The sequence below is a fragment of the Myxine glutinosa genome, chromosome 5, assembly GCF_964187855.1.
Source record: "Myxine glutinosa chromosome 5, kmMyxGlut1.1, whole genome shotgun sequence".
NCBI lineage: Eukaryota > Metazoa > Chordata > Myxini > Myxiniformes > Myxinidae > Myxine > Myxine glutinosa.
In genome coordinates, this window is record NC_136265.1 from 3,216,830 (window position 1) to 3,236,640 (window position 19,811).

At 42.8% G+C, this 19,811-nt stretch overlaps 1 protein-coding gene across 2 annotated transcripts in view; it reads right to left on the bottom strand.

The window, feature by feature from the left end:
- Positions 1-19,567, bottom strand: part of SDHB (succinate dehydrogenase complex iron sulfur subunit B) — a 39,288-nt gene extending 19,721 nt beyond the window's left edge. The window contains exons 1-4 of one of the 2 annotated variants that reach the window (XM_068117957.2): positions 19,438-19,567; positions 8,068-8,204; positions 7,681-7,766; positions 7,363-7,499 (exon numbers count right to left, since the gene is read on the bottom strand). In XM_068117957.2, the coding sequence (XP_067974058.2) occupies positions 7,363-7,499; positions 7,681-7,766; positions 8,068-8,204; positions 19,438-19,479 (402 nt within the window). In that variant the 5' untranslated portion in view covers positions 19,480-19,567. Of the gene's footprint in view, positions 1-7,362; positions 7,500-7,680; positions 7,767-8,067; positions 8,205-19,425 lie in introns of both variants that reach the window. The other variant, XM_068117956.2, reaches the window with a different exon arrangement.
- Positions 19,568-19,811: the final 244 nt, after the last annotated feature.

Here is a 19,811-nt window from a genome sequence, read left to right on the forward strand (position 1 = left end):
TATCCATGGAAATCTCCACGCATGGCTGGCGGACTTCCTCTCTGGTCATAGTCAACGTGTGGCCCTGAATGGGTTTCTCTCATCTCCTCTTCCTGTTCAGGCTGGAGTTCCCCAAGGTAGTGTTCTGGGCCCTGTGCTTTTTCTGGTCTTCATCAATGATCTCTCTGACTCTTGAAAATCCTCTCTATCTCTTTGCTGACGACTCTACTCTCTGTCGCTCCATTCCTCATCCCACAGATCGGCAGTCTGCAGCCTCCTCACTCTCTGCAGACCTGGACAAAATCACAGACTGGGCAAACAAATGGAACATGTCTTTCAATCCTGATAAATCTCACACTCTTACGATGTCTCTCCGAAAAGACCGACTGGACAACCCTCCCATCCACTTTCTAAATAATCCTCTCCAAGAAGTTCTGTCACTCAAGCTTTTGGGTCTCACTATCTGCCATGATCTTTCCTGGGAAAACCACATTTCAAATCTGGCCTCCAAAGCCAGTCGCCGACTGGGCATCCTCCGTCGTGCGAAGTCCTTCCTTGGCACACCTGAGCTCCTCACCACATACAAGGCTTTCATCCGCAGCTCTATGGAATACTGCTTTCCCCTCTGGTCTGGTGCTCCTGCCTCACACCTAGCTCGTCTTCACGCTGTTGAAACCAAAGCATTCAGAATCATTGGAATCTCCCGCGATGAAGCTAACTCCAAGGGCCTCTCACTCACTCACCGCAGGCAGGTTGGTGGTCTTTCCGTCTTCTACCGACTCCTCTCTGGCCTTGCCCCCCCCAGGTCTCTCTGGGCTCTGTCCCACAAATATTCCTACAGGTCGCACAAGATCTGCCTGCAACCCTCTTATGGTTAAACTGCCAAAATCAAGACTTTCTGCTCACCTTCACTCCTCTTTTCTCCCACCTCTGGAACAAACTCTCTCACTCTCTTCAATCCCACTCCACCCTCCAGGTCTTTAAAACAGCTGTTCACTACCATCTCTTATCCTCCCCCATCCAAAACCTTGATCTTTTCTACCCCCGCTATTTTCGGTCCCCTTTTGTTTTATACCTCTCCCCCCCCCCCCCCCCCCTTCCCACGCCTCCTCCCCCCAAGCCCTCTCCCTCCCACACTTCTCCCTGCTCTCAAATGTTGTGGTTGTGTGCTTCCCCTTCTCTCCCCATCTTGTCTTCCGCTCCCTCTTTTTGTATATTTTGTTTGTCTGGTTGATTTGTTTGTGAAATAAATGTTAGCTCTTTCACGAGCCTCGATTTAGTATACAAAAAAAAAAAAGAAAAAAAGTCAGGTGTGTAATTAAATAACTAGGTGGAAGTTTGAGAATGTGATAGAGTTGAAAGTTAGTCTTTCTAAGCAAAAAAAGTTTTGTCCTCATCCTGTATTTGTAATTATCAACATAACAGCCTTCTCCGATATTCCTCAAACTCGAGACTGTGCTAAACAGCCATTCCTTCCTGTTCTTCTAAAACATCACGCCAAACTAAGGGCACACCTTGGGACCCTGTTATGCGTAGGCCGACAGAGGGCCGACACGTCAAGTGTTGGTTTGTTGATCCGAGTTGTGTATTCACACTACGTTGTATAAACGTCATAACCTCCTTTATTCGACTCAACATCTCATGAGATCTGCACTAGACGAGGCACGGTTATACCAGGTGCGATACAAACAGCCGAAATACCACGTGCTAAGCAAACACAGCCCAAATACCACGTGCGATACAAACACAGCCCAAATACTACATGTGAAGCAAACAGCCAAAATACCACGTGCGATACAAACACAGCCCAAATACCACATGTGAAGCAAACAGCCAAAATACCACGTGCGATGCAAACTCAGCCCAAATACTACATGTGAAGCAAACACAGCCCAAATACCACGTGCGATACAAACACAGCCCAAATACCACATGTGAAGCAAACAGCCAAAATACCACGTGCGATGCAAACTCAGCCCAAATACTACATGTGAAGCAAACACAGCCCAAATACCACGTGCGATACAAACACAGCCCAAATACCACATGTGAAGCAAACAGCCAAAATACCACGTGCGATGCAAACTCAGCCCAAATACTACATGTGAAGCAAACACAGCCCAAATACCACGTGCGATACAAACACAGCCCAAATACCACATGTGAAGCAAACAGCCAAAATACCACGTGCGATGCAAACTCAGCCCAAATACTACATGTGAAGCAAACACAGCCCAAATACCACGTGCGATACAAACACAGCCCAAATACCACATGTGAAGCAAACACAGCCCAAATACCACGTGCGATACAAACACAGCCCAAATACCACATGTGAAGCAAACACAGCCCAAATACCATGTGCGATGCAAACTCAGCCCAAATACCACGTGCGATGCAAACACAGCCCAAATACCACATGTGAAGCAAACAGCCCAAATACCACGTGCGATGCAAACTCAGCCCAAATACTACATGTGAAGCAAACACAGCCCAAATACCACGTGCGATACAAACACAGCCCAAATACCACATGTGAAGCAAACACAGCCCAAATACCACGTGCGATACAAACACAGCCCAAATACCACGTGCGATACAAACACAGCCCAAATACCACATGTGAAGCAAACACAGCCCAAATACCATGTGCGATACAAACACAGCCCAAATACCACATGTGAAGCAAACACAGCCCAAATACCACGTGCGATACAAACACAGCCCAAATACCACGTGCGATACAAACACAGCCCAAATACCACGTGCGATACAAACACAGCCCAAATACCGCATGCTAAGCAAACACAGCCCAAATACCGCGTGCTAAGCAAACACAGCCCAAATATCACGTGTGATACAAACAGCCCAAATACCGCGTGTGATACAAACACAGTCCAAATACCACGTGTGATACAAACACAGCCCAAATACCGCGTGCTAAGCAAACACAGCCCAAATACCGCGTGCTAAGCAAACACAGCCCAAATACCGCGTGCTAAGCAAACACAGCCCAAATATCACGTGTGATACAAACAGCCCAAATACCGCGTGTGATACAAACACAGCCCAAATACCACGTGCGATACAAACACAGCCCAAATACCGCATGCTAAGCAAACACAGCCCAAATACCGCGTGCTAAGCAAACACAGCCCAAATATCACGTGTGATACAAACAGCCCAAATACCGCGTGTGATACAAACACAGTCCAAATACCACGTGTGATACAAACACAGCCCAAATACCGCGTGCTAAGCAAACACAGCCCAAATACCACGTGTGATACAAACACAGCCCAAATACAACGTGTGATACAAACACAGCCCAAATACCATGTGGGATACAAACAGCCCAAATACCGTGTGCTAAGCAAACAAAGCCCAAATACCACGTGTGATACAAACACAGCCCAAATACCACATGCGAAGCAAACAGCCAAAATACCACGTGCGATGCAAACACAGCCCAAATACCGCGTGCTAAGCAAACACAGCCCAAATACCACGTGTGATACAAACACAGCCCAAATACCGCGTGCTAAGCAAACACAGCCCAAATACCACGTGTGATACAAACACAGCCCAAATACCGCGTGCTAAGCAAACACAGCCCAAATACCACGTGTGATACAAACACAGCCCAAATACCGCGTGCTAAGCAAACACAGCCCAAATACCACGTGTGATACAAACACAGCCCAAATACCATGTGCGATACAAACAGCCAAAATACCACGTGCGATGCAAACACAGCCCAAATACTACATGTGAAGCAAACACAGCCCAAATACCACGGGCGATGCAAACACAGCCCAAATACCACGTGCGATGCAAACAGCCCAAATACCACATGCGATGGAAACACAGCCCAAATACCACGTGGGATACAAACACAGCCCAAATACCACGTGCGGTGGAAACAGTCCAAATACCACGTGCGGTAGAAACACAGCCCACATACCACATGTGAAGCAAACACAGCCCAAATACCACGTGCGATGCAAGCACAGCCCAAATACCACGTGCGATACAAAAACAGCCCAAATACCACGTGCTAAGCAAACACAGCCCAAATACCACATGTGAAGCAAAAACAGCCCAAATACCACGTGCTAAGCAAACACAGCCCAAATACCACATGTGAAGCAAACACAGCCCAAATACCACATGTGAAGCAAACACAGCCCAAATACCACGTGCGATGCAAACACAGCCCAAATACCACACGTGATACAAACACAGCCCAAATACCACGTGCGATGGAAACACAGCCCAAATACCGCGTGCGATGCAAACACAGCCCAAATACCACACGTGATACAAACACAGCCCAAATACCGCGTGCGATGGAAACACAGCCCAAATACCACGTGCGATGCAAACACAGCCCAAATACCACGTGCGATACAAACACAGCCCAAATACCACGTGCGATACAAAGATAGCCCAAATACCGCATGCTAAGCAAACACAGCCCAAATATCACGTGTGATACAAACAGCCCAAATACCGCGTGTGATACAAACACAGTCCAAATACCACGTGTGATACAAACACAGCCCAAATACCGCGTGCTAAGCAAACACAGCCCAAATACCGCGTGCTAAGCAAACACAGCCCAAATATCACGTGTGATACAAACAGCCCAAATACCGCGTGTGATACAAACACAGCCCAAATACCACGTGCGATACAAACACAGTCCAAATACCACGTGTGATACAAACACAGCCCAAATACCGCGTGCTAAGCAAACACAGCCCAAATACCATGTGTGATACAAACACAGCCCAAATACAACGTGTGATACAAACACAGCCCAAATACCATGTGGGATACAAACAGCCCAAATACCGTGTGCTAAGCAAACAAAGCCCAAATACCACGTGTGATACAAACACAGCCCAAATACCACGTGTGATACAAACACAGCCCAAATACCGCGTGCTAAGCAAACACAGCCCAAATACCACGTGTGATACAAACACAGCCCAAATACCGCGTGCTAAGCAAACACAGCCCAAATACCACGTGTGATACAAACACAGCCCAAATACCGTGTGCTAAGCAAACACAGCCCAAATACCACGTGTGATACAAACACAGCCCAAATACCGCGTGCTAAGCAAACAGCCCAAATACCACGTGTGATACAAACACAGCCCAAATACCACGTGCGATACAAACAGCCAAAATACCACGTGCGATGCAAACACAGCCCAAATACTACATGTGAAGCAAACACAGCCCAAATACCACGGGCGATGCAAACACAGCCCAAATACCACGTGCGATGCAAACACAGCCCAAATACCACGTGCGGTGGAAACAGTCCAAATACCACGTGCGGTGGAAACAGTCCAAATACCACGTGCGGTAGAAACACAGCCCACATACCACATGTGAAGCAAACACAGCCCAAATACCACGTGCGATGCAAGCACAGCCCAAATACCACGTGCGATACAAAAACAGCCCAAATACCACGTGCTAAGCAAACACAGCCCAAATACCACATGTGAAGCAAACACAGCCCAAATACCACATGTGAAGCAAACACAGCCCAAATACCACGTGCGATGCAAACACAGCCCAAATACCACACGTGATACAAACACAGCCCAAATACCACGTGCGATGGAAACACAGCCCAAATACCGCGTGCGATGCAAACACAGCCCAAATACCACACGTGATACAAACACAGCCCAAATACCGCGTGCGATGGAAACACAGCCCAAATACCACGTGCGATGCAAACACAGCCCAAATACCACGTGCGATACAAACACAGCCCAAATACCACGTGCGATACAAACACAGCCCAAATACCGCATGCTAAGCAAACACAGCCCAAATATCACGTGTGATACAAACAGCCCAAATACCGCGTGTGATACAAACACAGTCCAAATACCACGTGTGATACAAACACAGCCCAAATACCGCGTGCTAAGCAAACACAGCCCAAATACCGCGTGCTAAGCAAACACAGCCCAAATATCACGTGTGATACAAACAGCCCAAATACCGCGTGTGATACAAACAGCCCAAATACCACGTGCGATACAAACACAGCCCAAATACCGCATGCTAAGCAAACACAGCCCAAATACCGCGTGCTAAGCAAACACAGCCCAAATACCGCGTGCTAAGCAAACACAGCCCAAATACCGCGTGCTAAGCAAACACAGCCCAAATACCGCGTGCTAAGCAAACACAGCCCAAATATCACGTGTGATACAAACAGCCCAAATACCGCGTGTGATACAAACACAGTCCAAATACCACGTGTGATACAAACACAGCCCAAATACCACGTGTGATACAAACACAGTCCAAATACCACGTGTGATACAAACACAGCCCAAATACCGCGTGCTAAGCAAACACAGCCCAAATACCGCGTGCTAAGCAAACACAGCCCAAATATCACGTGTGATACAAACAGCCCAAATACCGCGTGTGATACAAACACAGCCCAAATACCGCGTGCTAAGCAAACACAGCCCAAATACCGCGTGCTAAGCAAACACAGCCCAAATATCACGTGTGATACAAACAGCCCAAATACCGCGTGTGATACAAACACAGTCCAAATATCACGTGTGATACAAACAGCCCAAATACCACGTGTGATACAAACACAGCCCAAATACCGCGTGCTAAGCAAACACAGCCCAAATATCACGTGTGATACAAACAGCCCAAATACCGCGTGTGATACAAACACAGTCCAAATACCACGTGTGATACAAACACAGCCCAAATACCACGTGTGATACAAACACAGCCCAAATACCACGTGTGATACAAACACAGCCCAAATACCGCGTGCTAAGCAAACACAGCCCAAATATCACGTGTGATACAAACAGCCCAAATACCGCGTGTGATACAAACACAGCCCAAATACCACGTGTGATACAAACACAGCCCAAATACCACGTGTGATACAAACACAGCCCAAATACCACGTGTGATACAAACACAGCCCAAATACCACGTGTGATACAAACACAGCCCAAATACCGCGTGTGATACAAACACAGCCCAAATACCACGTGTGATACAAACACAGCCCAAATACCACGTGTGATACAAACACAGCCCAAATACCACGTGTGATACAAACACAGTCCAAATACCACGTGTGATACAAACACAGCCCAAATACCACACGTGATACAAACACAGCCCAAATACCACGTGTGATACAAACACAGCCCAAATACCACGTGTGATACAAACACAGCCCAAATACCACGTGTGATACAAACACAGTCCAAATACCACGTGTGATACAAACACAGCCCAAATACCACACGTGATACAAACACAGCCCAAATACCGCGTGCGATGGAAACAGCCCACACTTACCGGCACCAGGTCTTTCACCACATACATGTGCGGCAGGGGGTATATCTTTGTTACTTTCCCCAAGTTGTGATCAATACGGCAAATGCAAGCCAAGGTGTTTCCACCGTGAATATTCATGGCACAAGAACCACAGATGCCTGACGTTCAGAGGAAGAAACATACACTCGGTGAAAATAGCGAAGAATGTGGGGAAAAAGAAAGCATACGGACCTGGTAGAAATTGAGGGGGGATTTTAAGCTGGCTGTCCCATGTCCAACAAAGGTAAATAATCGCACGACAACATGTTTCGGAGGAAGGAGGAAAGGGACGTGCTTTACCCTCACGGCAGGACCGGCGGAAGGTCAGCGTCGGGTCAACCTCATTCTTGATTTTGATCAAAGCATCGAGAACCATCGGGCCACACCTGGTAACCAACGAGTCCAACAATCAGCAACTGCAGAACCTCGTGAATATCGAGAAAATTGCTGCAACATACAACCGATTCGTGTTCACGGGTCTCCGATACCGCAACGATCAATGTTTAAAAAGGCAACTCAGGATGCCATTTCACTCCGTTGATGTTTCCGGGCAAAACAAAGACGGAAAAAGGGTTAAAAGCAGCTTTTAAAAAACCCAAGAACAACATGAATCATGTCTGGATTTTCCAAAACTAGAAACACTGATTAAAACAAACAAACAAAACACATCACAAGGTCCATGCTCACGTGTTGAGATCAACCTTGAAGGTCTCCATGCGGGGCTTGTCTCCTTCTTTATCCGGATCCCATCGGTAAATGGAGAAAGTCTTCAAACGCTGAATCTGCTGCGCGGCGGTGCTGGTGGCACGAACCAGGGGTAACGTCTACGGAAACACCACATGATGCGTACATTCACACTGTACAACAAACACGCACGATTTGTACACACACACTGTACAAGAAACACTAAACGAAAACAACGCACGATTTGTACACACACACTGTACAACAAACACAAAACCAAAACAACGCACGATTTGTACACACACACTGTACAACAAACACGAAACCAAAACAATGCATGATTTGTACACACACACTGTACAACAAACACAAAACCAAAACAACGCACGATTTGTACACACACACTGTACAACAAACACGAAACCAAAACAATGCATGATTTGTACACACACACTGTACAACAAACACAAAACCAAAACAACGCACGATTTGTACACACACACTGTACAACAAACACGAAACCAAAACAATGCATGATTTGTACATTCACACTGTACAACAAACACTAAACGAAAACAACACATGATTTGTACATTCACACTGTACAACAAACACTAAACGAAAACAACACATGATTTGTACATTCACACTGTACAACAAACACTAAACGAAAACAACGCATGATTTGTACACACACTGTACAACAAACACGAAGCAAACACGCACGATTTGTACACACGCACTGTACAAGAAACACTAAACGAAAACAACGCACGATTTGTACACACACTGTACAACAAACACGAAGCAAACACGCACGATTTGTACACACGCACTGTACAAGAAACACTAAACGAAAACAACGCACGATTTGTACACTCACACTGTACAACAAACACTAAACGAAAACAACGCACGATTTGTACACACACTGTACAACAAACACGAAGCAAACACGCACGATTTGTACACACGCACTGTACAAGAAACACTAAACGAAAACAACGCACGATTTGTACATTCACACTGTACAAGAAACACTAAACGAAAACAACGCACGATTTGTACATTCACACTGTACAACAAACACCAAACGAAAACAACGCATGATTTGTACATTCACACTGTACAACAAACACTAAATGAAAACAACGCACGATTTGCACACACACTGTACAACAAACACAAAACAACAAACACTAAACGAAAACAACGCATGATTTGTGCATTCACACTGCACAACAAACACAAAACGAAAACAACGCACAATTTGTACACACTGTACAACAAACACTAAACGAAAACTACACACGATTTGTACATTCACACTGTACAAACACGAAAAGAAAACCCACGTTTTGTACAGTCACACTGTACAACAAGTACTCAACAAAAACAACGCACAATTTGTACTCACACTGTACAACAAACACTAAACGAAAACAACGCATGATTTGTACATTCACACTGTACAACAAACACTAAATGAAAACAACGCATGATTTGTGCATTCACACTGTACAACAAACACTAAACGAAAACAACGCACGATTTGCACACACACTGTACAACAAACACAAAACAACAAACACTAAACGAAAACAACGCATGATTTGTACATTCACACTGTACAACAAACACTAAACGAAAACAATGTACGATTTGTACACACACTGTACAACAAACACTAAACGAAAACAACGCATCATTTGTACACACGGTACAACAAACACTAAACGAAAACCACGCATGATTTGTACATTCACACTGTACAACAAACACTAAACGAAAACACACGATTTATACACACACTGTACAACAAACACTAAACGAAAACGCACGATTTGTACATTCACACTGTATAATAAACAACGAAAACAACGCACGATTTGTATTCACACTGTACAACAAACCCTAAAACGAAAACAACGCACAATTTGTACACACTGTACAACAAACAACAAAACAACGCACAATTTGTACATTCACACTGTCCAACAAACTAAACGAAAACGACACACGATTTGTAGTCACACTGTACAACAAACACGAAAAGAAAACGCACGATTTGTACACTCACACTACACAACAAACTAAACGAAAACTACACACGATTTGTACAGTCACACTGCACAACAAACACTCAACAAAAACAACGCATGACTTGTGCATTCACACTGCACAGTAAACACTCAACAAAAACAACGCATGATGATTTGTACATTCACACTGTACAACAAACTACAGGAAAACTACACACAATCTGTGCAGCCACACTGGACAACAAACACTAAACAAAAACAACGCACGATTTGTACATTCACACTGTACAACAAACACTAAACAAAAACAACGCACGATTTGTACATTCAAACTGTACAACAAACACTAAACAAAAACAACGCACGATTTGTACATTCACACTGCACAGCAAACACTCAACAAAAACAACGCATGATGATTTGTACATTCACACTGTACAACAAACACTAAATGAAAACTACGCACGATTTGTACATTCACACTGTAGAACAAACTAAACGAAAACTACACACGATTTGTACACTCACACGGTACAACAAACACAACAAAAACAACGCATGACTTGTGCATTCACACTGCACAGTAAACACTCAACAAAAACAACGCATGATGATTTGTACATTCACACTGTACAACAAACTACAGGAAAACTACACACAATCTGTGCAGCTGAATGTACAAATCGTGCGTAGTTTTCATTTAGTGTTTGTTGTACAGTGTGAAAGTGAATGCACAAATCATCACGCGTTGTTTTTGTTGAGTGTTTACTGTGCAGTGTGAATGCACAAATCATGTGGTGTTTTTGTTGTGTTTGTTGTACCGTGTGAGTGTACAAATCGTGTGTAGTTTTCGTTTAGTTTGTTCTACAGTGTGAATGTACAAATCGTGCGTAGTTTTCATTTAGTGTTTGTTGTACAGTGTGAATGTACAAATCATCATGCGTTGTTTTTGTTGAGTGTTTGCTGTGCAGTGTGAATGTACAAATCGTGCATTGTTTTTGTTTAGTGTTTGTTGTACAGTTTGAATGTACAAATCGTGCGTTGTTTTTGTTTAGTGTTTGTTGTCCAGTGCACTGTACAACAAACTACAGGAAAACTACACACAATCTGTGCAGCCACACTGGACAACAAACACTAAACAAAAACAACGCACGATTTGTACATTCACACTGTACAACAAACACTAAACAAAAACAACGCACGATTTGTACATTCACACTGTACAACAAACTAAACGAAAACTACACATGATTTGCACAGTCACACTGTACAACAAACACGAAAAGAACACGCACGATTTGTACACACACTGTACAACAAACACAAAACGAAAACAACGCACGATTTGTACACACACACTGTACAACAAACACGAAACCAAAACAATGCATGATTTGTACATTCACACTGTACAACAAACACTAAACGAAAACAACACATGATTTGTACATTCACACTGTACAACAAACACTAAACGAAAACAACACATGATTTGTACATTCACACTGTACAACAAACACTAAACGAAAACAACGCATGATTTGTACACACACTGTACAACAAACACGAAGCAAACACGCACGATTTGTACACACGCACTGTACAAGAAACACTAAACGAAAACAACGCACGATTTGTACACACACTGTACAACAAACACGAAGCAAACACGCACGATTTGTACACACGCACTGTACAAGAAACACTAAACGAAAACAACGCACGATTTGTACACTCACACTGTACAACAAACACTAAACGAAAACAACGCACGATTTGTACACACACTGTACAACAAACACGAAGCAAACACGCACGATTTGTACACACGCACTGTACAAGAAACACTAAACGAAAACAACGCACGATTTGTACATTCACACTGTACAACAAACACGAAGCAAACACGCACGATTTGTACATTCACACTGTACAAGAAACACTAAACGAAAACAACGCACGATTTGTACATTCACACTGTACAAGAAACACTAAACGAAAACAACGCACGATTTGTACATTCACACTGTACAACAAACACCAAACGAAAACAACGCATGATTTGTACATTCACACTGTACAACAAACACTAAACGAAAACAACGCACGATTTGTACATTCACACTGTACAACAAACACTAAACGAAAACAACGCACGGTTTGTACACACACACTGTACAAGAAACACTAAACGAAAACAACGCACGATTTGTACACACACACTGTACAAGAAACACGAAGCAAACACGCACGATTTGTACATTCACACTGTACAACAAACACGAAGCAAACACGCACGATTTGTACACACACACTGTACAAGAAACACTACACGAAAACAACGCACGATTTGTACATTCACACTGTACAAGAAACACTAAACGAAAACAACGCACAATTTGTACATTCACACTGTACAACAAACACTAAATGAAAACGCATTATTTGTACATTCACACTGTACAACAAACATGAAACCAAAACACCGCACGATTTGTACATTCACACTGTACAACAAACACGAAACCAAAACAACGCACGATTTGTACACACACACTGTACAACAAACACAAAACCAAAACAACGCACGATTTGTACACACACACTGTACAACAAACACGAAACCAAAACAATGCATGATTTGTACATTCACACTGTACAACAAACACTAAACGAAAACAATGCATGATTTGTACATTCACACTGTACAACAAACACGAAACGAAAACAATGCACGATTTGTATTCACACTGTACAACAAACTAAACGAAAACAACGCATGATTTGTACATTCACACTGTACAATAAACACGAAACGAAAACAACGCACGATTTGTACACACACTGTACAACAAACTAAACGAAAACAACGCATGATTTGTACATTCAAATGTAGAAATCATGCGTTGTTTTCGTTTGGTGTTTGTTGTACAGTGTGAATGTAGAAATCATGCGTTGTTTTCGTTTGGTGTTTGTTGTACAGTGTGAATGTAGAAATCATGCGTTGTTTTCGTTTGGTGTTTGTTGTACAGTGCACTGCACAACAAACACCAAACGAAAACAACGCATGATTTCTACATTCACACTGTACAACAAACACCAAACGAAAACAACGCATGATTTCTACATTCACACTGTACAACAAACACCAAACGAAAACAACGCATGATTTCTACATTCACACTGTACAACAAACACCAAACGAAAACAACGCATGATTTCTACATTCACACTGTACAACAAACACCAAACGAAAACAACGCATGATTTCTACACACTGTACAACAAACACTAAACGAAAACTACACACGATTTGTACATTCACACTGTACAAACACGAAAAGAAAACCCACGTTTTGTACAGTCACACTGTACAACAAGTACTCAACAAAAACAACGCACAATTTGTACTCACACTGTACAACAAACACTAAACGAAAACAACGCATGATTTGTACATTCACACTGTACAACAAACACTAAATGAAAACAACGCATGATTTGTGCATTCACACTGTACAACAAACACTAAATGAAAACAACGCACAATTTGTACTCACACTGTACAACAAACACTAAACGAAAACAACGCATGATTTGTACATTCACACTGTACAACAAACACTAAATGAAAACAACGCATGATTTGTGCATTCACACTGTACAACAAACACTAAATGAAAACAACGCACGATTTGCACACACACTGTACAACAAACACAAAACAACAAACACTAAACGAAAACAACGCATGATTTGTGCATTCACACTGCACAACAAACACAAAACGAAAACAACGCACAATTTGTACACACTGTACAACAAACACTAAACGAAAACTACACACGATTTGTACATTCACACTGTACAAACACGAAAAGAAAACCCACGTTTTGTACAGTCACACTGTACAACAAGTACTCAACAAAAACAACGCACAATTTGTACTCACACTGTACAACAAACACTAAACGAAAACAACGCATGATTTGTACATTCACACTGTACAACAAACACTAAATGAAAACAACGCATGATTTGTGCATTCACACTGTACAACAAACACTAAACGAAAACAACGCACGATTTGCACACACACTGTACAACAAACACAAAACAACAAACACTAAACGAAAACAACGCATGATTTGTACATTCACACTGTACAACAAACACTAAACGAAAACAATGTACGATTTGTACACACACTGTACAACAAACACTAAACGAAAACAACGCATCATTTGTACACACGGTACAACAAACACTAAACGAAAACCACGCATGATTTGTACATTCACACTGTACAACAAACACTAAACGAAAACACACGATTTATACACACACTGTACAACAAACACTAAACGAAAACGCACGATTTGTACATTCACACTGTATAATAAACAACGAAAACAACGCACGATTTGTATTCACACTGTACAACAAACCCTAAAACGAAAACAACGCACAATTTGTACACACTGTACAACAAACAACAAAACAACGCACAATTTGTACATTCACACTGTCCAACAAACTAAACGAAAACGACACACGATTTGTAGTCACACTGTACAACAAACACGAAAAGAAAACGCACGATTTGTACACTCACACTACACAACAAACTAAACGAAAACTACACACGATTTGTACAGTCACACTGCACAACAAACACTCAACAAAAACAACGCATGATGATTTGTACATTCACACTGTACAACAAACTACAGGAAAACTACACACAATCTGTGCAGCCACACTGGACAACAAACACTAAACAAAAACAACGCACGATTTGTACATTCACACTGTACAACAAACACTAAACAAAAACAACGCACGATTTGTACATTCAAACTGTACAACAAACACTAAACAAAAACAATGCACGATTTGTACATTCACACTGCACAGCAAACACTCAACAAAAACAACGCATGATGATTTGTACATTCACACTGTACAACAAACACTAAATGAAAACTACGCACGATTTGTACATTCACACTGTAGAACAAACTAAACGAAAACTACACACGATTTGTACACTCACACGGTACAACAAACACAACAAAAACAACGCATGACTTGTGCATTCACACTGCACAGTAAACACTCAACAAAAACAACGCATGATGATTTGTACATTCACACTGTACAACAAACTACAGGAAAACTACACACAATCTGTGCAGCTGAATGTACAAATCGTGCGTAGTTTTCATTTAGTGTTTGTTGTACAGTGTGAAAGTGAATGCACAAATCATCACGCGTTGTTTTTGTTGAGTGTTTACTGTGCAGTGTGAATGCACAAATCATGTGGTGTTTTTGTTGTGTTTGTTGTACCGTGTGAGTGTACAAATCGTGTGTAGTTTTCGTTTAGTTTGTTCTACAGTGTGAATGTACAAATCGTGCGTAGTTTTCATTTAGTGTTTGTTGTACAGTGTGAATGTACAAATCATCATGCGTTGTTTTTGTTGAGTGTTTGCTGTGCAGTGTGAATGTACAAATCGTGCATTGTTTTTGTTTAGTGTTTGTTGTACAGTTTGAATGTACAAATCGTGCGTTGTTTTTGTTTAGTGTTTGTTGTCCAGTGCACTGTACAACAAACTACAGGAAAACTACACACAATCTGTGCAGCCACACTGGACAACAAACACTAAACAAAAACAACGCACGATTTGTACATTCACACTGTACAACAAACACTAAACAAAAACAACGCACGATTTGTACATTCACACTGTACAACAAACTAAACGAAAACTACACATGATTTGCACAGTCACACTGTACAACAAACACGAAAAGAACACGCACGATTTGTACACACACTGTACAACAAACACAAAACGAAAACAACGCACAATTTGTACATTCACACTGCACAGCAAACACTCAACAATAACAACGCATGATGATTTGTACATTCACACTGTAGAACAAACACTAAATGAAAACTCCGCACGATTTGTACATTCACACTGTTCAACAAACAACAAAACAACGCACGATTTGTACATTCACACTGCACAACAAACTAAACGAAAACTACACACGATTTGTACAGTCACACTGTACAACAAACACGAAAAGAAAACGTACGATTTGTACACACACTGTACAACAAACAACAAAAACAACGCATGATTTGTGCATTCACACTGTACAACAAACACGAAAAGAAAACGTACGATTTGTACACTCACACTGCACAACAAACTAAACGAAAACTACACACGATTTGTACAGTCACACTGTACAACAAAAACAACGCATGATTTGTGCATTCACACTGCACAGTAAACACTCAACAAAAACAACGCATGATGATTTGTACATTCACACTGTACAACAAACTACACGAAAACTACACACAATCTGTGCAGTCACACTGTACAACAAACACTAAACAAAAACAACGCACAATTTGTACACACACTGTACAACAAACACTAAACGAAAACTACACACGATTTGTACAGTCACACTGTACAACAAAAACAACGCATGATTTGTGCATTCACACTGCACAGTAAACACTCAACAAAAACAACGCATGATGATTTGTACATTCACACTGTACAACAAACTACACGAAAACTACACACAATCTGTGCAGTCACACTGTACAACAAACACTAAACAAAAACAACGCACAATTTGTACACACACTGTACAACAAACAATAAACGAAAACAACGCACAATTTGTACACACTGTACAACAAACACTAAACGAAAACTACGCACGTTTTGTACAGTCACACTGTACAACAAACACGAAACGAAAACGCACGGTTTGTACACACTGTACAACAAACGCGAAATGAAAACGCATGATTTGTACATTCACACTGTACAACAAACACTAAACTAAAACGCACGATTTGTACACACTGTACAACAAACTAAACGAAAACAACGCATGATTTGTACACACACTGTACAACAAACAAGAAACGAAATCAACACGATTTTTGCATTCACACTGTACAACAAACACGAAATGAAAACAATGCACGATTTGTATTCACACTGTACAACAAACAACAAAAACGTACACACACTGGACGATACCATGGGATCTTTAACGTGTAATACCGGTAGACGGGATACCATGGGATCTTTAACGTCTAATACCGGTAGACGGGATACCATGGGATCTTTAACGTCTAATACCAGTACACGGGATACCGTGGGATCTTTAACGTCTAATACCGGTAGACGGCATACCGTGGGATCTTTAACGTCTAATACCAGTACACGGGATACCATGGGATCTTTAACGTGTAATACCGGTAGACGGGATACCATGGGATCTTTAACGTCTAATACCGGTAGACGGGATACCATGGGATCTTTAACGTCTAATACCGGTACACGGGATACCGTGGGATCTTTAACGTCTAATACCGGTAGACGGGATACCGTGGGATCTTTAACGTCTAATACCGGTAGACAGGATACCATGGGATCTTTAACGTCTAATACCGGTAGATGGCATACCGTGGGATCTTTAACGTCTAATACCGGTAGACGGCATACCGTGGGATCTTTAACGTCTAATACCGGTAGACGGGATACCATGGGATCTTTAACGTCTAATACCGGTAGACGGGATACCATGGGATCTTTAACGTCTAATACCAGTACACGGGATACCGTGGGATCTTTAACGTCTAATACCGGTAGACGGCATACCGTGGGATCTTTAACGTCTAATACCAGTACACGGGATACCATGGGATCTTTAACGTGTAATACCGGTAGACGGGATACCATGGGATCTTTAACGTCTAATACCGGTAGACGGGATACCATGGGATCTTTAACGTCTAATACCGGTACACGGGATACCGTGGGATCTTTAACGTCTAATACCGGTAGACGGGATACCGTGGGATCTTTAACGTCTAATACCGGTAGACAGGATACCATGGGATCTTTAACGTCTAATACCGGTAGATGGCATACCGTGGGATCTTTAACGTCTAATACCGGTAGACGGCATACCGTGGGATCTTTAACGTCTAATACCGGTAGACGGCATACCGTGGGATCTTTAACGTCTAATACCGGTAGACGGCATACCGTGGGATCTTTAACGTCCAATACCGGTAGACGGGATACCGTGGGATCTTTAACGTCTAATACCGGTAGACAGGATACCATGGAATCTTTAACGTGTAATACTGGTAGACGGCATACTGTGGGATCTTTAACGTCTAATACCGGTAGACAAGATACCATGGGATCTTTATCGTCTAATACCGGTACACGGGATACCGTGGGATCTTTAACGTCTAATACCGGTAGACGGCATACCGTGGGATCTTTAACGTCTAATACCGGTAGACGGCATACCGTGGGATCTTTAACGTCTAATACCGATAGACGGGATACCGTGGGATCTTTAACGTCTAATACCGGTAGACGGAATACCATGGGATCTTTAACGTGTAATACCGGTAGACGGGTACCATGGGATCTTTAACGTCTAATACCGGTAGACGGGTACCATGGGATCTTTGCCGTCTAATACCGGTAGACTGGTACCACGGGATCTTTAACGTCTAATACCGGTAGACAGGATACCATGGGATATTTAACGTGTAATACCGGTAGACGGCATACCGTGGGATCTTTAACGTCTAATACCGGTAGACGGAATACCATGGGATCTTTAACGTGTAATACCCGGTAGACGGGTACCATGGGATCTTTACCGTCTAATACCGGTAGACTGGTACCACGGGATCTTTAACGTCTAATACCGGTAGACCGGTACCACGGGATCTTTAACGTCTAATACCGGTAGACGGGTACCATGGGATGTTTAACGTCTAATACCGACGGGATACCGTGGGATCTTTAACGTCTAATACCGGTAGACGGGTACCATGGGATCTTTAACGTCTAATACCGGTAGACTGGTACCACGTGATCTTTAACATCTAATACCGGTAGACCGGTACCACGGGATCTTTAACGTCTAATACCGACGGGATACCGTGGGATCTTTAACGTCTAATACCGGTAGACGGGTACCATGGGATCTTTAACGTCTAGCTTACAAACGTCGAGACTGTCCTGTGTACCTGTCCCTCCCGATACACATTTCCCATCTCTCCAGCAATCCCATTTCCTTCCCTCAATTGAAGGTTATGCCTTAAAGCGACCTTCACACACGTCACGCAAACCAGTCATGCTCACAACACTTGATGGCATTCTTTTCACCCGTCTCATGTTTATCCTCCACTTCACCAAATATCCAATTTATTTTTTATAAACCCCTTCCCGATCGCCCGATGTACCTGAGAACGCACCACACGTCCTGTGAAGACGACAACTGAGAGAACAGCCGCCATTGTTGTATCCTTTAACTCCTCCCCCTTCTCGCTCCACGCCGTCCGTGATTGGCTGCAGCTCGTCGATTACTTTCACCCGCCCACCTCTAACACCTCCCCCTTATCGCTCCACGCCGTCCGTGATTGGCTGCAGCTCGTCGATTACTTTCACCCGCCCACCTCTAACACCTCCCCCTTATCGCTCCACGCCGTCCGTGATTGGCTGCAGCTCGTCGATTACTTTCACCCGCCCACCTCTAACTCCTCCCCCTTATCGCTCCACGCCGTCCGTGATTGGCTGCAGCTCATTACTACGAAGTGGATTGGAGGTTTAACGCTGAACGCGTATCTAT